Source organism: Platalea leucorodia (assembly GCF_965183815.1).
Source record: "Platalea leucorodia genome assembly, chromosome: 4".
Classification (NCBI taxonomy): Eukaryota; Metazoa; Chordata; class Aves; order Pelecaniformes; family Threskiornithidae; genus Platalea; species Platalea leucorodia.
Window position 1 is genome coordinate 33,386,915 of NC_138826.1, and position 21,693 is coordinate 33,408,607.

At 41.3% G+C, this 21,693-nt stretch overlaps 1 protein-coding gene across 1 annotated transcript; it reads left to right on the forward strand.

The window, feature by feature from the left end:
• Window positions 1-4,023: 4,023 nt before the first annotated feature.
• On the forward strand, window positions 4,024-8,707 carry LOC309589307 (protein NDNF-like; the record flags this gene model as incomplete). Its single annotated transcript, XM_082309293.1, has 3 exons — window positions 4,024-4,211; window positions 6,220-6,353; window positions 7,356-8,707. The coding sequence occupies 3 exons, from the start codon at window positions 4,024-4,026 to the stop codon at window positions 8,705-8,707; spliced, it is 1,674 nt and encodes a 557-aa protein (XP_082165419.1).
• Between the last annotated feature and the right edge of the window lie 12,986 nt (window positions 8,708-21,693).

Genomic DNA, 21,693 nt, shown 5'->3' on the forward strand with positions numbered 1-21,693 from the left:
CATGTCTGTTACCCAGACATTACCTGTTCTGGATTTCACACCAGAATCACAATTTGCCTGATAGATCCTATTGGCTATTTACCCTACTTTTGCTAGTTGTCTAGCATACATCTTGCAATGTCCTTTCCTAGCTCGACAGTGCCAATACTCTGATCACACAGTGCCTGTATCAAGACTCCCACACACTGTCCCTTTTTTAAAAGCCCAGCTGCTCAGCAAAGTTTTTCTGCAAATAAACTTTTAGCAAACCTTTGATGAACAACATTGTAATTATTTCTGCCATCTTCTGCAGTGAGAGTAAACACACTGTAAATATTTCTTTCCATTGCATCAGCTGATAAGCAAATTTACATTTTCATAAGGATCTGCTATGCAGAATCTGTTGAAGCCTCTTTCTACTTCTCCCTTACTTGCCCCTCTTATTAGCAAACTTTTAGTCTTGGGAAGGCTTAAATAACATGTCTTCAAATCCAGGGGGACAATGGTAAAGGGTGACTGTGAGTCACTCTCTTCAAACACTGAACAAGAGACTTTATTTTAAAATAAATAAACAAATGGCCTAGCCTCCCTACTATACTCTGTCTTTGCTCCCTGCAAAGTGCCTGCCTAGCAGCTCACGCAGGTGTCTGGGGCTCGCCTTTCTGAGTGGACTCAAAGAAGCTGAGTACACATCCCCACAGGGACAACCCCAGGGCTCCTTTCCTGATATCTCAGGCCAAGAGGCCAAAAAGTACAAGCAGCACACAAATCCTGGCCATGCACCGCTCTTGCTCAGCAGGAGCAGGCCCTTTCAGAACCATGGCTTTACTACAGCTGCTTTGTAGCCCCAACTGCAGAAGCAATTGTTTGCACTTTCTGTGAGCCATTTCCCATGCACCCTTTTCCTGCCTGCTCCCTCAGCCACAATACTTTCACAACAGAAATACTCCCCCAGCCCATACACTTTTGGAGTTTCTTTCTTACACAGCCTCCACAAGCCAAGAAATCTGCTCAGCTCTATTCAGTAGATTCCTGACAGTCTTCAAAGGATTGCTAAATCCAGCCTGCTTACAAAAATGCAGAGCCTTCCTTCCCTCGCAGCTTTTCTGCCTTCCCTTCTGTGAGCCAGTCAGCACCTGTTGGGCCATAAAAAACACACCAGAAACACAGTACACCTGAAACTATCTGAAACTTCTGCAGTGCTCTGGGCAAGGAGATCGCATGCTCCATGGAAGGGTCATCAAGCTACTAATGCAAAACTAGTTTTCTGGAGGAGATCGGTGTACCCCTGGCTGGCTTGTATTAAGGGCTAACAAGGGTTAACAGTGTTTGCTCTCTCCATCTCACCCCCTCCTCCTCACTGTGCATTTCTCTCAGAGACCTGCTCTCTGGCCAGCCACTGCTGGGATTAGGCTGCTCTAACAGTCTGGCTGACACTCTGTGCAGGAATAAAGTCCTGCTGTCTGGAGGCAGCACACTCAAATGTGCTTCGCAGCCCTCCAGAAGGAACTCTAGAACTGAAAGAGCAACAATCGGAACTTTGAAGATTTCAAAATCATGCAAGTTCAAAATAACCTTTGAAAACACCTAACTTCAGAAAATACCAAAATTCTGTTGTTTTGGGGGTTTTTTTTTGGTTTTTTTGTTTTTTTGTTTGTTTGTTTGGTTGGTTGGTTTTTTTTTCTTTTCTTGAAAGAGTGCAAGCATTTTACTTACTATGTCTATTCAGGAGCCATATGGAAAAATCAGTTCTGTCCTGTTAAACTGGTCGCACAGTTTTGGTTTTCATCTGTCTACAGAGATCTGAAAAACCTATGTTTTATTTTATGCTTTTTTGGCAAAGAGAGTGAGTGGTCTGGGGATCATCTGGCCAGGAACACAATAGGTAAGCAAAGTATTTTTTGTGTAACATATTTACAGCAGTCTGAGAGTATACTGTTTGTGTAATTGAGTGAAATCAGCCTTTAGGATGATGTTCTCTTTGGGATAAGCTGATTATAGGTTGGTTGGTCGCTTGGTTTGTTTGTTTTCCTGGACAAGAAAAGCTGAGCTGCCGTGGTATCAGTGTGGTTTGCAAGATCCTGTCATTTAAGCAGCAGAAAGACTTTTTTTTTTTCCCCTTAATCCTCTCCGAAGCACTGAGCAACTCAGATTCCACTGTCAAAGGTAAAACAAAATATTTGGGGTTATATTTTGAATCTGTAAGCTATAGTTAGACTACAAGAATAACAAAGTGGCAAAGAAGTGACTCAGAGTCATAAGGAAAGCTCTGTTATAAGAACATTAAAAATGGAATCGATATAATAATCTTAACTATTCTTTCAGCTTGTTCAGATGGTTGTTCAATCTTGCATTCAGCCAGGTGCTAAAAATATTACAAAGAGGAACAGAATATCCTAACTTTAGTAGGATGTTAAGTAGGACATTCAGATGACCTGGTAGTGATATTTTCAATAATAATCTCACTGATACTAAAGATGTGCGTTACTTTGGTAATCACATATGAAAACAAATTTTGTATATAAAAATCTACAGATGTATTCAATACTATATTTAAATGTGCATGTTTGAAATGGCTTTAAAGGAATTGGTCCCTTTGTAAAGTTACTTTAATTGTAATGGACAGCAGGTCTGCTGAATTGTAGATATTTTGACTGCCTAAGATCTTCTGCATATTTTCAGGCACCATAAGGAAAGGGCTGATCTCAGAAACAAGTGAAAATTACAAAGGATGGAGCCTTTGTCTTTTATGTTCTCTTCTATCATTAGCCAATAATCAGATTTAACCAGGATCTTTACTCCTTGCTGCTTGTAAGATGCAATAAGCTACTTTTTCTTCAAAAAAGGGATCTTGCTCACAGAGCTCCCTCTGCTTTCCAAATCCCTGAGCTACAGCTGGCACCTGTATTAAAGGTCTATGCCCTTCTTTCTTCTCCCTTTTATGCCCTTTCCACTTTCCTCTCTTTCTGAAACTGGATGTGGCAGACAAAAAAGTTATAAGGATAATCTATAACCTCACATAGTAGTATACTGTCGAAATTTCTTGTCCTAACTGGAGTCCCCTATCTGTGTAGCTCTGTGCAATGTACACAGCACAGTTTAAATAATGTCGGCATTTGCAGAGATGATTTTTGGGACTGTTTGTGTACATTTCTTTCATAGATTCAAAGCTCATGATAAAGCCTCCTGGCAAAAGGAAGGGACATACATGATTTTTTAAAATCACTTATCAGAGTGAATACAATAGAGCTGTTACAGTTCCAGTAAGCAGCAAATGCTGAGATGGGCTGGAAGTGATGCAGGTGTGAAAGGGATGGGCAATACAAAAATTTCAGAATGATTTATCCAGCTGCGCTACAGTAATAAAACCTTCTTCCAAATAAGATACACAAAGAGCTTAAAACCTCCTAAGTATCAGTTTAGGGATTCTTATCCAGGATCCTCCACTTTTCATCAAACATTATCTTACACTGCTCTGAATAAGTTATTCTGATGCTCTTCTCTACACATACCTACAGTCACAATGGATGAAATAAAAATTACAGGATCTCTGACAGAATGGCAGAAGCAGTGTTCGGGATATAGTGACCTGTGAGTTTGAAAGTGACAGTTCCATTACAAATAACCCAGCCTTGAAATTCATCAAATGAACACTATAAAGTAGGAAAAGTATTTTAAATTTAATTCTCCACTCATTTTGTCAGCAGTGGAAGGTTTTGGTTTTTGTTTTGGGTTTGTTTTTTTTTTTTTTTTTCTATAACTGTCTGTGATATTACACTTGTGCTACATTGACAATATTTTTCTATAATAAAGGACTTCATAGCAGCTTCTGCCATTAAATCTTTGCAGAGATCCTCCGAGAAATATTTCCCTGTGAACTTTAAGCAATTTAGCAAAATGGAGACTGGCAGTGTTTGAATGCCTGGCTTGCTGTCATTATGATAAATACCAGGAAAGGCACAGAAAGAGAGGGTCACTGATTATTTTCTCCCCAAAGACAGCAGTTCCCATCCACTTTTGTCATCTCACTTTGCAGTACTGAAGATGTCCTGGTTCTGCTTTTATCTGCCTCTCCATCTTCTCATGGCGGCTTGCTTGTGTCATTCCATAAAAGCACCCACCACCAGTTCCCAACAGAGCTTCAAGACCGATCTCTTCAATTTCTACCACTCCCTGATACTTGCTGACGGTAAGGAAACTACAATTCACCTGCTGAAGGATATACCTAAAAGGTAAGAGCAAATCAGTCACTCCTGTTCTGAGATACTTCCCTATGACACCAGTAGCTGCACACTACCAGTACAAGCCAAGATTTGCTATGCACCTGCAGAGCTCTATCAGTGTCCACTAAATTTCCAGAGAAATGCCTCATTTCTGTCAAGCTCAAGTGTCATTACATTGCTCAGAATCCGGAACAACCCTCCGAGTTGAAGTTTAGATTCACATATGCATTAGAGGCAGCTTTCTGTGGTGTTTGTCAGAACACCGGCAGAGCTGATACAGAACGGGTGGGCTCCAACAGCAAACAGTCATGTCACATAAACAGTCTGGCTTCAGAACTGCCGAGACACATCGGCCATCCTACATTCACTGTAAAATACAAGAATTTTACCTAGCAAATTAACTATCTCAACAAATCAATAGAATATCTGCACAGACTTCTTATTAGAAAAGCTTCTGCCAGTGTCCTGCATGCTGGAAGTGTTTTTGTTGAATGGCACTAAAGCTTGCTAAGATCGAGTGCTTTGCATGTAGAAATTCCACAGATTCTTCACTTCCCAAAAACATCTGCAAAGTTTTCTGCCATACCTAGATATGTAGGTGATCTAGATATTACAACTGGCACTGCATCTTGGCTAGCAAAGATTGATCTGCTTGTTTGGGAAGAGACACACTTCAAATGATTGAACCAGACTCCACTTTGGACAGCGATCAACACATACAGATTTTGACGTACACCCAAGCAGAGTGGTCACGGAGCAGAGAGTGAGCCAGATGGTTCAGTCTTGATATGCATTGCACAGAAAGAAACTGGAATGTGGCACATGTTTTATACAATGTGACGATGCTCACAAGAGCAAAACCGGGAGCTCTCCTTGTTAAAGGCAAATGGGTATTGAAATCTCACAGAAAAGTGAATTTTGCTATGCTCTTGTGGCATAACATTAAGATTACAATTAGGAAGCAAAAACTCCTTCAGTTTACATGATCAGGTAAGGACCTTATGAACTCCAGAGTCATGCAAACAGGAAACCAAGAGATGACAATTTTGCCTTAAAGTAAAAGACTCAAGAATGTGAAGCTGTTTCCAATGAAGCTTGACTCTGGCCCAGTAGCCATATCCTGAAAGTAAGCCAGACCTCAAGGCTGACATGATCTATCCATAATGACTAGGCTTGTCTCACCAATGAACAAAATACCCTCGAATTGCCTTCATTTAACTGCAGAGTGACTGACCCAAGTCCAAACATTTCTGTGGCTGATATGCAGTCCGTATATACCAAAACAACAGAAATAAATAGAAAACCAAAGGAGTGAGACAGGAGGCTGGGCTTTACTGTAAATAAGCAGGAATCAAAACCTAACCGAGTAGACTGTTGTTGCTTTGTACTGCTCACGCACAGCAGCCCCTGTCATGAGGACAAGTAAGTTAGAACTGGCCTGGATGAAAGTGCCATTGACATCTGATAATCTTCAGGATTGGCTAAAACTATGCTGTTACATCCAATTCATCTGACACCCAGGAACACCTAGACATGCAAGCACATATGAGCGAGTGTACGCTCTAAGAGCTTTCACTGAACTCCTGTTGGGAAATCCTGGGAAAAAGCGTACCAAATTCCTCAGAGTTAACCAACAGGTACTTATCTGGAAGGCAGTCAGTTTATCACATCCATCCTCCAAAATGACCAGGTAACTACTGAGCTATGATATTCACCTGAAGTATGTTAAATGTCGAAGTATGTTCTATGCTAAAATTCGGTGGGAAAAATATTGCCTATGTTAAGTGGATAAAACTTCCAGTGAATATTTGTGTATTAGAAAAAAAATAGAACATGTATTCTTCCCACAGCTGAATATTTCAGACATTCACCATCCCCTTGTGTTGATGCACCTCAAAGGAGAGCAGTCATTTCTACCCACCGTGGAGTGACCCACATCAGAATGGCTGATTACAAGGAGTCTCAGGCAAACTTGAATTTCCTGACACTTTCCCTCTGTTTTTATCCACATTTACAGGTACTACTTTGTTTTGGAGGAAGGCAGAGCCTTCGCACCTTTCACAATAACAGTGACCCCCTGTGATGTTCCCATCGAATGGAGCATACTTGTGCACAAGGCTTCAGCAAGTTTCCTTGAAAAAGCAGCACAAGGTAAGACCCTCGGTCTGCCTGAGCAGAGACAGGGAAAGCATAAGTTATTCATAAGGAGTTGCAGAAATTCCTCACAAGCTTAAACACCTCATGCTTCCCTCTCCTGTAAACTGCCATGGGCTGACAAGGACATCCCTGTCCCCATGGATGAAACATGGGAGCCCATGGGATTTTGCCATCAACTCGAGTAAATTAAGGATTACATCTGAAAAAGTCAAAATCACAGGGTAATATCTGGGAACAACACTGGGTGTTTGGGGCTCCACAAACATGGGTCAGCTTCATAAGCCGTTTGTAATGGCCCAAACTTCCCTCTGCTGTCTCAGCTCTTTTTCTGTGGCTTATGACACTTGAACCAGTCATTTTGCTCCCCACAGTGATGTGCAGGAGATTTAGCCGTTTATTTTTCCTAGGAATACCATCTACCATGGCAGTGGGCATTATGTTGCCTTTAGCCCAAGAGGAAATTCCATTCTCTTTCATGATTTTTTGAATTTTTTTTTTCAAACTAAAAATCTGAAAGCTGCCATTAACAGGTTCTTACCTGTCAAGCAGGTACACCTGACTGAGGAGTTCAAATAACATTCCTTTGAAGTCATAAATTTTCCCTCTTCATAGGAGACAGTCAGTGGCACAGAACTAAACCAAAGAGGACTCTTTTCATAGAAAGTATGAGTCTCCTTGAAGAAAAGTACCCAGAGACAGCCATTGGAAGAAGAAAATCGTAGGGACATCTGGCACAATGCAAGTCAGGCTTTTGCAAGCTGTGGTTTATAACTATATTCTTTTTGAAAACCTAATTCTACAACTGCACTGCTAAAATAAAAGCTACTCAAATTTTATTTTAATAAATTGCCAGTAGCAAAAAGTATTTTTAGTTATAATTATTGTTTTCAGAAAGAAAATAGGATGTTCCCCGACATATAAACAATAAAAGCTATGCAATGTGCTTTACTTCTTGTCTGTTAAAACAAAAGTTACAAGTCTGCTTTTTACCTGCAGGTGATCATGATACACAAGAGGTCTCAAGATCTCAGAAGGCTCCAAGCATGGTGTCCACTATTTTTAACTATAAGGGAAATTCTGTAGAGACTTACATGGGTATGTCTTCTCATTCTGCCCTTTACATGCTAGAGTTCTTATCCACTGAGCGAGACACACATATTACCGTATACTTAACAACTGACACAACATCTGGGCACCTCTATCCAGAACTTCCAATGGATCCACGCATAGATGTTATTGGCATTGGGCATACAACAGTGACTCTGACCTGGAAACACAGTCCCTCTGTCTTGCAACATAGAGAAAACATCCAGTACTGTCTTCTAGTTAATGAAAAGCACAACTATAAGAGCTTATGTGCTGCTGAGACAGCGATCAGATCCTCTGGAATGAAACTGCCACCTACATTAGCTTTGTCTCTCTCTCCGTACCTTCTTGAACCGCAGCAGGTGATGATATTGTCCAACAGTGAATTGAGCATCATCAACAAAGCAAGTAGTGGGGAAGTCAGGCAGATATGCATGGGTACCAAGAACACTTACACAGTGCCCAATCTCAGTCCCAGCACTCAGTATTACTTTGATGTTTTTGTTGTCAATCTCCTCACAAATGCCAGCGCTGCTTACACTGGGACGTTTGCAAGAACCCTGGAAGAACCTGAACCTAAGGTGATGGAGCTGAAAGATGGGAAAGTGATTCAGGTTGTTCTGGATGGGAAAAAGCAGAAATTCTACAGTCTGCAGTACCAGGCAAGGCACAAGAAAATACAATTCACCTTTCAGTTGTGTCGCGGCCAAGTGCGGGTTCACATAACAAAGAATGATAAAACAGTGGCACTGGAGAACATCTCAGGGCTGAGGTCTTTCTCACTGAAGGGAAAGCTGCTGGACACATATTTGGTGCAGCTGAGGTCCACAGAGGAGTCTAACTCTTCTGTGAAAGTACAGGTGTCCCCCCATTTCCACAAGCCCTTGTTCCCACTTCTTCCAGAGAGCTTAAAAATCAAGTCCTTCAGTAAACTGAGGACCTGCAACTCTGTCACCATTGCCTGGCTAGGAACACAAGAGGAGAACAAGTACTGCGTGTACAAGAAAAGGATTGAAGAAGATCAGGTCTGGAAGGAACTGTGGAGTGTGGACAGGTGTTCTGGACCTGAATCTCGGCACAAGTCGGAGAAAGTGTTGTGCAAGTATTTCTATGATATAAATCTCCAGCGAGCTGTCACCACAGAGACCATCAAAGGGCTGGATGCAGGGACGCTTTACTTGTTTGATGTTTATCTCTTTGGGCCATCTGGCATCCCCGTCAGATATCACAGCAAAGTTGTGAAGACCAGAAAAAAATGTTGAGGGTTTTTCAAGAAATGTTTTGAAGTGAGTGAATGAAGACTATTATCAAAAATCTATGCCAATCCATGCCATAGCCCATGCAGTTTAAAATATGCTGACTCACAAAAAATTTAAAGCCGTGAGATTCTATGGAGGAAACACCTTAGTTGTCTAGATCATTATGCTTACTTTTGCATCTTCTCTCCTGTATGTTCCCCCCCCAGGCTGTCTCATTCAGACATCAAAAACAGACCTGGGAAATATATCCATGCACACGGAAATAAAATACCCACAATGGCACCCATGAGAAATAGGTTGGTTACTTAAAATGCTTCCGAAATCCAATACAGAAGTGATGGGAAATGCCTCTCAAGAAGCACACATCATTATTTTAAAGTCCCAGAGAGTTTTCCACTTTGTGTAACTCCATCAGGTAACGAGGAACTGAGGGACTCCACAAGTCAAGCTGCTTTTGAGAAACCGAACTTCCCGCCTACTTGAACAGGGATGGAGACAAAAAGAAATTTAAAAAAGCAGTGGAACTGGTGTAAAGCTCCACATCTTGAGTAAAGCAGGCTGAAATACATCTACCCCTATTACCTGCATGTTCACTTGGCTTTCATTTCCACAGAGAAACTGTGCTTGGTTAGAAACAGACAAAATTCAGGCCAGGAAATGGCTCTGGATCCAACTTTTCTGGGGAGTATACAAACATACTGCTGGGCTGCTGCCCATTGAGGAAAGCAGCAAGTAAGGAACCTTGCCATGGAAATGAAGTTTTTATCTATAGTCTCTGATATCAAGCCCATGTCTATCACTGTATGACTCCTGAGTGTAATATACTCACTCTTTACATCCTTAACCCAGCCTATATCAATGAGTGCGTCGCTTTAGGAAAAATTAAATGTGGTTTTCCTATTAAATATCACAGAGGGAAAATATTTGTAGTAAAAATCCTGACACTTTTTTGTCATCTTGTTTCCTTGATTACCTTCCTTAGATGACAAGAGACATAGTATAAAAAAATTTGAAAAAATTAAAAGTCTTCATAAAAAATGCTTATGCTCAATTTCAATTATCAGCAGAAAATATTTTGCACATAGGCTCTTGGCAGGTCCAGAATTTACATACAAAGAGATATGATAGATTCACTGGCCCAGAGGTTGCCAGAGAAATCTTGCCTGCTGTAATTCTCTTTCCTCTGCAATTACACTAAGCAAAGATATAAATGATTAAATTCCATTATTGTATATTTCCGAAGTTTCCCTGCAATTCAGTGCCATCAAGGATCTAGTTTACTCTGAGTAATTATTACCTCCAAGCATGCTTGGAGGGACGTGGTAAGGACTGAATCAGTCCTCTGTGTATAGACAGAGCATTATGAGTTTCCTGCTCCAACGACTTTACAGCATTGTGCACCCTGTACGGTGCACGCTATACATTAGCAGACTCATTAGTCCCAGAAGGGTTCTGGCCTTCGCATGGGATCAGCTGCAATACCTGGGCTTTGGCTAGGCTTTACATTCCTGCAGGCGCTATTCTAAATCGAGCAGTGCCACGGCAGGAGCCATGTGCTCTGTGACCTCCTCCCTACACTCTGTGGGCCTTTTGGCTAATTACAGGGGCTGGCAGCTGCACCGCCTTCTGTCCAAGGAAAGCCTTCTCTTCATTTTGCTCCTGCCAAAAATAGTCTGAGCTCAAAGAGCATCAGAGGTCATCTCCACTTGGAAATCTTAATGTTTTCTTTTGCCTTCCTCCTCAATTTCAGGCATTTATATTCTGGATGAACTTCACTTAGGTGCCCTACAAATGACTGTAATAACAACCATAATAATAACAGAGGAAGAACAGGAAGATCTCTTTAATTGCAGATACAATATATTCTTAATCCACTGCCCTCAGCCTGTCAGAGCATTAACCCTTGCTTTTGCCCTCTGTACATAAATGCCACAAAAATGTCACTTGGAAAAGGAAGATACCTTGGCACCTTGCCTGATACCAGTGCCTTTACTGAAGAATATCTTTCACAACAGAACTGGCTTTAGACCTCTCAGCAAAATCTTGGTCTAGGACTGTAGCCAAGAGGTCTAAGGAAGGGATAAGAAGGACAATCTGGGAGAGGGCAGAAAGAACTGAGCAGTCAGAGGTGATACATAAGAAAAGCTTGGTGTAGCACCAAGTTGACTGACAGTTAATCAGAATCTGGAGGGAAGGAAGTGCAGGTTTGGAGGTCAGCAAATATTTTAGGGGGACCTTGAGAAGAGCCAAGAGATTCTCCTCCTCCCAGCTGCACCAGCTCCTCTTCACTCTACCTCTCCCTGGCCATTGCCACATGCAGACAACTGGATGAGGCAGAGACCCGTGGGGAGCTCTGAAGACCACAACTTACTGCTCCTGCAGCCCAGGCTGTGACACAAGCAGAGCAGCAACTGCTGCTGCTGGGAGGGCTGATGCTAGCCCCTCGCTCACAGGAAGAGCTGCCACCCACCCATACCAGTCCCTCCATCAGCAAAGGCCCCCGTGCATGGGAGGGAGAGCTTGACTATAGAGAGGAACATGCTCTTCTGCCAAAACCCATTGCCTCTAATACAAGCAGAGCAGGCAACCTGCCCTCCAGGTAGCAACCCACTTTGTTTATGTGGGCAGCCAGCCATAATCTATAATACAGACCCCAGGAGCAGCAAGGAATATTCCTCTCCGTTGATCTTTCCACTGTGATTCTGCCTGTGTGCACCAGACTGCAAACCTGTTTTCAATTCACTCATGCCCATACCCTGGTTATGAGGCAGCCTTTGGGTGCACTGGTTTTTAAGTTGGGTGTCACTTTGCTGACTGCTGTCCTGGGAGTGAAGTTTCAGAAGTTTATCCACAACAAAACCAAAGGTGCTGCGTTACACCATTGGTATTCTTCCTACCACTACCAGCTGCTCATGTGTACAGCTCCATATCTTCAACACTCAGAAGCCCTTCTCTTTCAAAGCTTTTGGCATGTTTCCATCTTCTCTCCCTCCCATTTGGCTAGTGCTTGCCTACTGTAGTCTTACCATAAAAGTTTCCCAAGCCACATTTACCTCCTTTCTTTTCTTTCTGCTTTCTGCAGTCTTTCTTGCTGAATTTCTAGGGAAGCTCAGTTCCTTCAGTCCAGCCTGTCCTAAGCTGTCATCAGCTCTTCCCATCTGCTCCCCATCCCTGCTGAATCCGAGTCACACAGGAACTGCAGACAGATACCTTCATGGAGAACATCTCAAGAGCAATGTTTTGCTTTTGTGGATCATTTAAAGTCCTCAACATCATTATCAGGCCAAAGTACTTTTCCTAGTGTTCAGTGGTGGGTCCCAGCTTTTGTGTGCTTCCAGCTATATCTCAACTCCTGTCACAGCTGAGATCAAAGCCTGAGGCCATGCATCTCTTCCCAGCATTTTTACAGAATTGCTCCCATTGCTAAGCCACCCCTCCACATGGGAAATGGGGACCAGGGGTACCAAAAACAGACAGGGCAATTAATAAGAGAAAAGAGGTTTCATATCCACATCCCCTTCCCCTGTGGGCTCAGCCTCACAAATCACCACGTGCATTCTGGAAATGAGGTGCAGGTATCTGAAACAGCGAAATAATAAAGCACTGGCTTTTATGTTTGCCATTGTGTATGCCCATAAGCCACAAACCAGTACAGCAAGAGGCACTTCAGCATCACTTTCCAGTGTTTCATACAACTGCTATTACTGGAAACTTTGAAATGTAACTTAAGACAGTAAAAAATGCTCATTTAATTTCTACACTTTGAAAGATACTGCTACCCAAAACCAGCATAGCGGTTTCTGACCCTAGGTTCAAGGACTGATGACATTTATGAGTTAATATTTAACTGACATTGAGAATCATCTATTTTGTCATTCCTTTTTCCTCCTGTATTTAACAGCCCATTTATTCATTCCCTGTTAATTTTCTTAACAAATGTAAATACCCTTCAAAGTGGATCTGGCAGTCTTTTAGAACTTGTTCCCTATCCGCCCACAAATACATTCAGTGATATGTTCACAGCTTTGAGCAAATTTTTTTTTGTTTTAATTTCGTCTTTTATCTTTGCATGTTTTTTCTGGCTAATGCCTTCCCACTCGGATGACTTGCTTCTAGCTTAAGCAACATGTTAAAAATAGTCTTGCTCTTTTGGCCCCAGGTGCTTTACTGAAATCCTGCTCACTAATTGCTTACAAAGACAAAGAGCTGATGTGTTTATTTACATGTATACACATCACCCCCATTTTGGGCTTCATCACTGTTAGTTGTTGGGTTTTGGTGGGTGGAGTTTATGAACCATGGACACTGCAGTTAAATATCCTGGCCACATGTAGCTTTGCACAAGGCTTAAAATCTAATTTTGAAAGTCAAATAATATTAGCACTGACAGCAAGTCCAAACCAGTGACCCCAAAATGCCAAAGGCTTTCAGGTGCTGTTAAAGCAACTGAAGCTCTCTGGCATTTAGAAAAAAATGGATGACTTGGCATCTGAACACTCATTCAGCAAGATAACAAATCCAGGCAAAACAAAATAGATTATTGTATCTTTGGGGATGAAGGTGAACAAAAGATGCACGGCTGCTCATCAGTGTTACCTATTCCGCACATGCTGGATTGAGAAATCAACAGTGTAACAAAGCACAGGCAGGTGAATGTGCTTCGCTTGCAAAACAACAGGCATTTCCTGGGCCAGTCTGTCAAGGAATATTAAGAAATAGCATCGTAAAAAGCAGCTAAATTTACTAGAAGATGCAAACAGTATGTCACACTCCTGCATTGCATTCTTCTGCAAAGAAACATGATATAACTCAAGGATGAGCCCAGAGGATACTGGGCTAACAACCGCTGCTGGCGTGAGCTGCTGTTGCTCCAGCAGCCAATGCTGCCGGGAGATGGTTGAGCATCCCGTGCAACACATGAAATGCGGTGCTGCCTCCAGGCCTGCGAGCACGAGAGGGCAGTGTCATGCTGTATGAGAAGCGGAAAGAGCTTACTTGATAAGGTTTATCAGGAGCAAATATTTCAGCAAATTTAACAATCCGAGCATCTTGCTGATAAGATTATTAAGGCAGAACAGATAGAAGAAAAATCCAAGGAGCTTACATTTTATTTTCTTTTCATCTTTCAAGTGTTCCAAGTTTGGGTTGGTTTTTTTTTTTTGTTTAAAATTAAAGTGCATAAAAAGTGACAGCCAAGGAACAAAATAAGACAGACACTTGCCGAAAGGACTGTAACACCAGTGTTCCCACTGCCTCCGAGATGTTCAAGACTAGCATCATCACTGATGAAGCCAAAGCTCCTATAAAACAGAGAAATTCAGTGGTGCTGAGGACAGTCACAGACTTCATGAGGTTAAAGTGGGGAACATTATTTCAGGCACGATTTGCCCAGCAAGTTGTAATCCCAGGCACCCCCTGAGCTCTGTAACTTCTCCTGTAGTGCCCTCACCCCGAGGGAGGTTCTCTGGAAGGTTACTTCCCTCACCGATAACACTTAGCAGCATCTTACCTCCCACCAGAGCTGGTTGCCCCACCAATACTCTGGGACATGGGCAACAGACCCCAGTTTGTCAGGGGTTTGTTTTTCGGGGAATTTGGTCACTGAACTTGTGGCCCCTGTGAGAGACTGAGGATTTGCTTACAGGAACTAAGAGCCATCCCTGGAAAACTGTATACCCTGTCCTATACTGCTTTTGCTCTGAGGAGGGTTCTCTGCAATGCTGCTCCTCTACCTCAAACTTATGAAAGCATTTAAACAAGGATAGCCTTCTCCCAGGTGACAGCAGAGTAGACCAAGGAGGTAAGCACCAGAGAGTGCTGTTTCTTTTTGCAAGTATTGGTATCACACAGGAGAGGCTCTGAGAAGGTAACCTGGGAGCTCAGTTTGAAAAGGGTTGTTTCAGACTCCCATGGTAATTTGCTCTGAAAGCAGAACCCAGTAGGAAAGGAGACCTTCAGAGGCCAGGGTGGGAACAGAAGAAAAGCAGGAAGAATCTGAAGGTAATGAGCTAAAATTTGAGTTTGTTAGAAGCTTCTAAGGAAAGGAAGGGCCCAGTCTGGATCCACATTTTACATCCGGCTCCCATTTTTGTAAGTGCCCTACTACTCAGGAAGCCTTTTCGCCTGGACAGAGATTTCTTCAGAATGACATTCATTTTCAGCAGGGCTCTGCAGGACCCTGATAAGGCTGCCAGTGGGCTACATAAAGTCCTGGCCCTTCCTGCAGCATTTTCCAGGCACCAGCACCACAGTGGTAACTGCGATACCAATCACTTTCATTCTCTTTCCAGCAGAAGGAAGATTGATTGAGCTTCACTACTGATTCATTTCTGCCTCTGAGATTCAGTGCCAGCGTATAAACCCACTAAGCCCCTAGTATTCCTGTAGCTCGTGACTCACACAAATAAGAGAACTCAGCATGCAGCACATTGCCTGTACCAAGACTGTGACTCTAAGGAAATACTCAATCTCTGAGTCTCCTTTAGAAGCCTCTGAAAATAACCACACAGAGCACACTGTTAAGGTAATGTGCTGTAAGACCCAGATTTCACATCTAACAGATCAGCTACCTTAAGGAAAACCCACAAAACCGAAACAGGAACTCGAAGAAAATAGTCAGTCTAGCTCTTCTGCTTTTCACTTTCTTCTGGGAGGCATAGGTCAAAACCAGCCTGGCAACACTCAGTGGTACTACACAGCACAGCTGAGGTGGTACCATCGTTGAGAAAAACATCCAATTTAAAGCCCAGTGTGGGCTTCCATACTTTCTGTGGAGGCATGAGGAGCCTGGCACTGGCTTTAAAGAGGTTAAATGCATCTCCACTATGAGCTTAGGGCATGATCTGTCTCTTCTAAGGCCACACACATAATAACTAGTTTAAGGTCAGCTATTTGAGTGGATCTCAGTTACAGGAGCACAGAAAAGCAACTTTCCTGCCATGTCCCAGTGGAGAGTTTCAGAGGTATACCTCTGAAAAATGGCCAAGAAGCACAGCTAACAACTTCACTGGTTTCCTAGGCCTCACTAATGAGGTAAGCCTGTTGAGAATGAGCGCCATCTGATTGGAAAATTATTTAAAGTCAGCACTTCAGCATGCAAATAACTGATAACATCATGATATACTAAGTACATTTGCAAGATGTATAGGTAGGAATCTGTAAGGCCTCCTCCTGAACCCATCTTCCTTTTCATAAAACCTCCAAACAGCTTTATATGAAGTTTCACAGTGGTATCTACAGATATCAAGTCATCCCTGAAGAGTGTGTGCTCTAGACATTACTAAGGGAGGGAGCTAAAGCGCTCTCCACATACTCACCCAGACACACGCAAGCCTCCTTAACAAATCCATGCTTTCAAATCCCATTGAACTTGTCTTGGAAGAAGTTAACCATGAGCAGGGACTGGAAGAACTTGCCATAAAACAAACTCATAAGATGTTTCAGAAATGAAAAAAGTACAAAGGAGAATGAAAAGAGTGGATGGGTCAGAGTTGAGTTTCCCATCATTTCAGGAACTAACGAAAGCTACCAACAACATGCACAGCATTGCTGGCTCTCACTGTGCTTCCAGGATGCTTGCAATATTGTGGTAAGATTAGTGGTGTGGGACAAGCAAAACTATTGCTATTCACTGCAGTGGTGGCAAGGGTTCATCTCCTAATGCTTCAGCCACTGAACACCTGTGATTTAAGGAGTCAATTTCTTCCTTCACCTTTTCCCATTCTTGATACGTAGAAAGCAGTTGTATGCATGAGTTACTTGGCTTAACAGTATCTCAGCGTCATGACTTGGGGCCAGTTTCATGACTTTTAAAGCATTTGGAGTTGACAGTACCCATGACTGTGGATTGACAGCTGCAGATTCATGAAGGACTATGAAAGCAAGAACAGTTTACTTATGATGACAATCAGGAGGCCTCAGGATGCTTACTGTATATGGTGGAAGGTTTTAACTTGGAGGATTCTTTGGCCTTTTTTCATATAGAAGAACCCCAACCAAAGAGGGAACCAACATTAAGCACTACTGTCAGTGACCAGTGCCTTTGAGGACAACAGCCATCCACCCACAGAGAAGGATTCCTTTCTTTATCTACAACTCAAAGAAGGAAACACGATTTTATTATTGGGTTGACCTAAAAAAAAAAATTCAAAGATTTTTATTCAGGCAGTTACTTTCATAAGTGGGCCAAAACCTCTGGTTTTGTAATGTGGCACAGCCCTCAAAGCCAGATTTCCAGAAGTATATAGTGCCAGTTTCTCAGCTCAGACTGCAAACCCACAAATTGGCTAGACCATCAGAAGTGCTTTGCACATATTATCTCCTATTGGGACAAAATCTTTTAAAATCTGTAACTCAATGAAACCACAACAGTTACATCTGCAAACAATTTGGCCCATAATATTTTCCTCCCTAGTCATGCTTATGCAAAGGAAAAAAATGCCGCTTTTAGAGCGACTAATTTATCCATGTTATTCACATGCACTGATGCTCAGCTTTCTAGAATACCTGGGAGAAAGAAGCAAGGTGGGTTTTTTTTTGTCCCAGAATAGAATCTAATTAGCTACAAAGAAAAAGTCACTTCTAACCCCAAAATATAATTATTCTATAGCTAAAAAGCAGATGGTTTCACTTTGAAATGAAACTTCTCTAAAAGTGATATCAGAACTCCTATTCATGCAAACAGTTTTTGTTTGCAAAGGTGGATATTCTTGAAGAAAGGACTCAAAGATGGAATTGAAAGGTGATTCAGAACATGCAAAAAACCCCGTAAGTCCATAGTTCAAAACAGGACATTAGAGTGGAAATCTGCAGCTCACGTTGTGTTCGGCACAGTCAGTTCCGACTAGAGTAACTGACAATTACGTTATTTAATAGCCTTTTGAGTCTCAGAAATTGGCAGCAAACCTAATATTTCAGCTATTTGGATAAAACTGTTCCTTGTCTCTAGAGTATTGCTGTTTATTTGCCTCAACTCTGGTAATTCTATCTTAACCAGGTATTCAGAAAATGTGTGATAACAGAATTGATCAGTCAAAACATACCGAACATTCTTTTCCAGAGGATTGAGAAATAATTCATTTAAGTAGTTCTTTTGCAACATCCTTTGGCTACACTGTCCCTCCCACCAGCTTCTTATAAGGATACAGAATTACATCTATTATTGTCCCACTACAGTTTCTTTCTCTACAGACTTTAGCAAAATATTCACATACACTTCTAATTCATTTAGAGCAGGAAGTTACTTTTTTTTGCTCCATAATAGAACAGTTCCCCACCCACTCCACAAAAAAAGCATGTAAACTGTCACAGCAAGGCAAAATGATATCCTGTGGTAAAACTGTAAGCATGCTCATATCCCACTGCTAAAGCATATTTAAAGGTAAGCAAATGGAATAACAAAATAATGGAAAGATCAAATCTTAAGTGTATGAAAAGAAGGAAACGAGAAAGAATTACCTACAGCCTTCACACAGGAAGGAGCAGATCCATGTCTCTTAAGGGTTATTTTGGGCAGGTAAAGAAACTGGCTTCCAGGCTCTAATTCATCCACAAGAACCCGACCTCCTCTGAGTGTCTCACCAGACTTTGTAGCGTTTCTGGATCTGTTTTGGCTTGCAGCCTCTTTCGCCTTGTACCAACCCTCACCTGCTGTCCCTTTGCACATCCTCCAGCACGCTGTCTGCCCTGTGGAGTGCGTTCACTGTAGAGCTACCAACTGTGCAGATAGCACAACTGCTCTGAAGCACTCAGAGGTTATGAAGATGGTGCAAAGTGAGTGGCATTATTGCCACGCATCCACACTGCATTTCCCACATTGAGAGGCATCTTTCTGCTTCCTGGAAATCATGCAAGACCAGCAAATTGCAACATTGTAGCAAGAATACAGGGAAAAAAATTCTAGACGCAAACCTAGGGTCCCTATCTGAATTCCCTATTCCCAGTAGAATAAGGGTGAACAGCATATTGAGTTTTTCATTTGACCTTTTACAAAATTATGGGTTATTTTCAGAATGCAGCTTTGATTTAAGTTCTGGTTGGTTTGGTTCAGGCTTGTATCCAAACCTTTTAAAAACCAGTTCAGTTAAAACAGTTAAAGGAAGTAGTATAGGGTTTACTGTACTTTTTCCTTTAACAGTGAAATGTTTTGACTGGAAGCAATTTGGGCCAGGAGCCATTTTTTTGTTATGCATATATTCAGGCCACAGCACTGATTCTGATGGACCGAAGCACATTGTCATGGGTACCCATTGTTTATTCTGACTTTAACGTAACCGAATAATTTTACCATTAGGTGGCACCAGAGAATATTTTAACATTAACACGAAGGGCCACTGGAACTGTAATCTGGAAGAGTCTTAAAGCAGATGTAGCCACTAAATTAAAAAAACCTAGTCATCTTTGCTATGCACATGAGCACTTTAATTACTTGACTATAAGGGATAGCTTTACACAGCTCATCAGAATGCAAGTTACAGCTAAATCCATGATTTCTTTATTAGCAAGTTTTTTTTCTATTCTTAATCACACATGAGAAGTACTTAATGTGAAATTGCCATACAGTTTGATTTAACTGAGATGAATGGCTTTGTAGTGTTTTATTTGTCTTACTGAAAAGAGAAATATACCTCTGCCCAGACAATTCCAAATGTAGGCTATTAAAAAAGACCCTTTCAAGAGTCCGTGTGCATATCTGGTACAATTCCAGCTAGGTCTATGAATAATTTACCAGCTAATGAGCTCTTTTCTGTTTATGAAATAATACTCTTAAGAATAGTAAGGCAGGACATAAGCAGTAGCCATATGTTTCTTCTCGAATTCCAGCTAGACAAATGACCTGAAAATTGCTGTTGCAAGAACTTCTAAAACATATGGCTAAGTACAGGGAATTTGTTAACTTCTTGTGTCAGATCCAAGAGTTTCCAATTATCAACAAAAGATGGCATACCAACCCAATTACTCCTGATATATTCCAGTCAAGGCAGATTTCAAGTAACCGTAGCTGTGTGGGTGTATGTGGTTTGAAATAACAGGAATCACTGAAAATTTAGTGTAAATAAAAAAAGTAGACCTTCTACATATCACATCCAGACAAATGTGTCCCAGTGTGCTGAATGTGCTTTCAACAGGAAGCAGGAATTTTTAGGCATTCTACCAACGCTGATTCCAAGCCATCATAAACTATTAGAGGTACGTTTACTTTCCAGCATTACAGAAAACTCCTGCAACAGCTTATTTATTTTGTTTGTCAGAGTGGAAAAAAATACGTTTCCTACATAAGATAACAAAAATGTACCAAATAATTTTCAATTCCTTTTTTTTAATTATTAATTGCAGATTGCTTTTTAAGACAACATCCTTGTAGTGCTGGATAAACATGAGGCTACAATTAACAGCCAGAACACTGGTACGTTATGCACATCACTGATATGCCTGACTAAGCAACTGAGTCTGGTCCCATGTTCTTACTCAGAGGAGTACTTAGACCCAGACTCTCTAGACACAATGTGTTTTCATACCATGCCGTAACCAAATAATCTCTAGGCATTCGAGTTAACAGCAAGATGGAAAAATATAATGATATATTCACAACAATGAACCAGAATTCGTAGAACCACTAAGGAAAACACGAGGAACACATTTGTAAACTAAACAATATTTCTTATTCATACTCTAAAATTCATTACATCATCTTAAGAACTGTCAAGGATTATTCCCACTGTACTATGTCAGTATGTCAATCCAGGTCAATGACAGTATATTCTTTGCTAAGTATTTTTCTGGGTTAATTTTTGTTTTATTCACACATTCATCTTGCAAGGAAGCTAAAGGTCCACAGGTCACTTCATGCTGCATTTATATTTGAATTCAGCATGTTGAAACCCACTGCTTAGGTCCTTTATATTTAGCTTCCAACTACTGCAACTGTTTTAAGGTTTAAGCCGTGGGTGGTAGCAAAACACACTAAATGACAACTATCCATAGGCAAGCCAATTACAGAGATGCTTGTCTTTTGATCAGTCGCAGCCCTGCAGTCACTTCTCAGACATAGGTCCCTGTGGGTCAATTTGTGCAATCCCTACCAAAGCAGAATTCACTCACTACACTACAGACCTCTGGCTTTGCTCTAGTGGGAATACAGCCTGACTAAAGGCTGCAGGAACATCCCTAACAGGCCACTTGCTGAGGAAAAAGCCTGAAAGAAATCATGCCACTGCTGAAGTGAGAGGAAAAAGACCCACAAAACCTGAGAACTTCCTCATCTTCCTCAAGATTTTCAGCCAGATAAGTTGATCATGAGGGAGACTGGCCTGTTCCAACCAAAGTAAACAAAATTCATGGAAAATGATCCCCAAATACTTAGAAGACACTAAACATTAAATAACTGCATATACAAAAGATGTTTTTAAGAGTCTACAAATGCACTCAGTTTTCACTTTCATGAAACTGAAAATCACTAATTTCATTAATCCCTCATTTATTGTATTGACTTCAAGAGTAGTGCCTGAGCTATTACTGTGAAAAAGAGGCAGATTTTTTTAAAACACAGCTCTGGTCTAATTAATATGTCGTGAGGAAGAAAAAAATAGAGATAAAAATCACATTTTGTACCTGCCTAAAGTTCTCTTTAACTACAGTAGGAAGACTCAAAAAAAACCTAAGATCATTCTGAAATTTTCTACCTCCGTGCTGAGTGTAGATGACTGATGTATTTCTCCCAAACACAAGATAAAACCTAAACTGTTGTTCCTTATCAGAACAAACAATATCTGGCACTGTTCATAGGAATTTCCAATATTAACCCACCTGTAAACCAAAGAAAACATTTTCTCATAGCTCAGGAATCACAGTGCCATGGCAGCTCATTTGCAAGACATAGGAATGTTGCTTGTGAAACTTAATCTGGTATGAGCACATGGAGGTTTTTCAATGATTAGCTATTGTTTTATCAGCTCCATGATGCAAAAAGATGAGTTTTCATGAGAATGTTA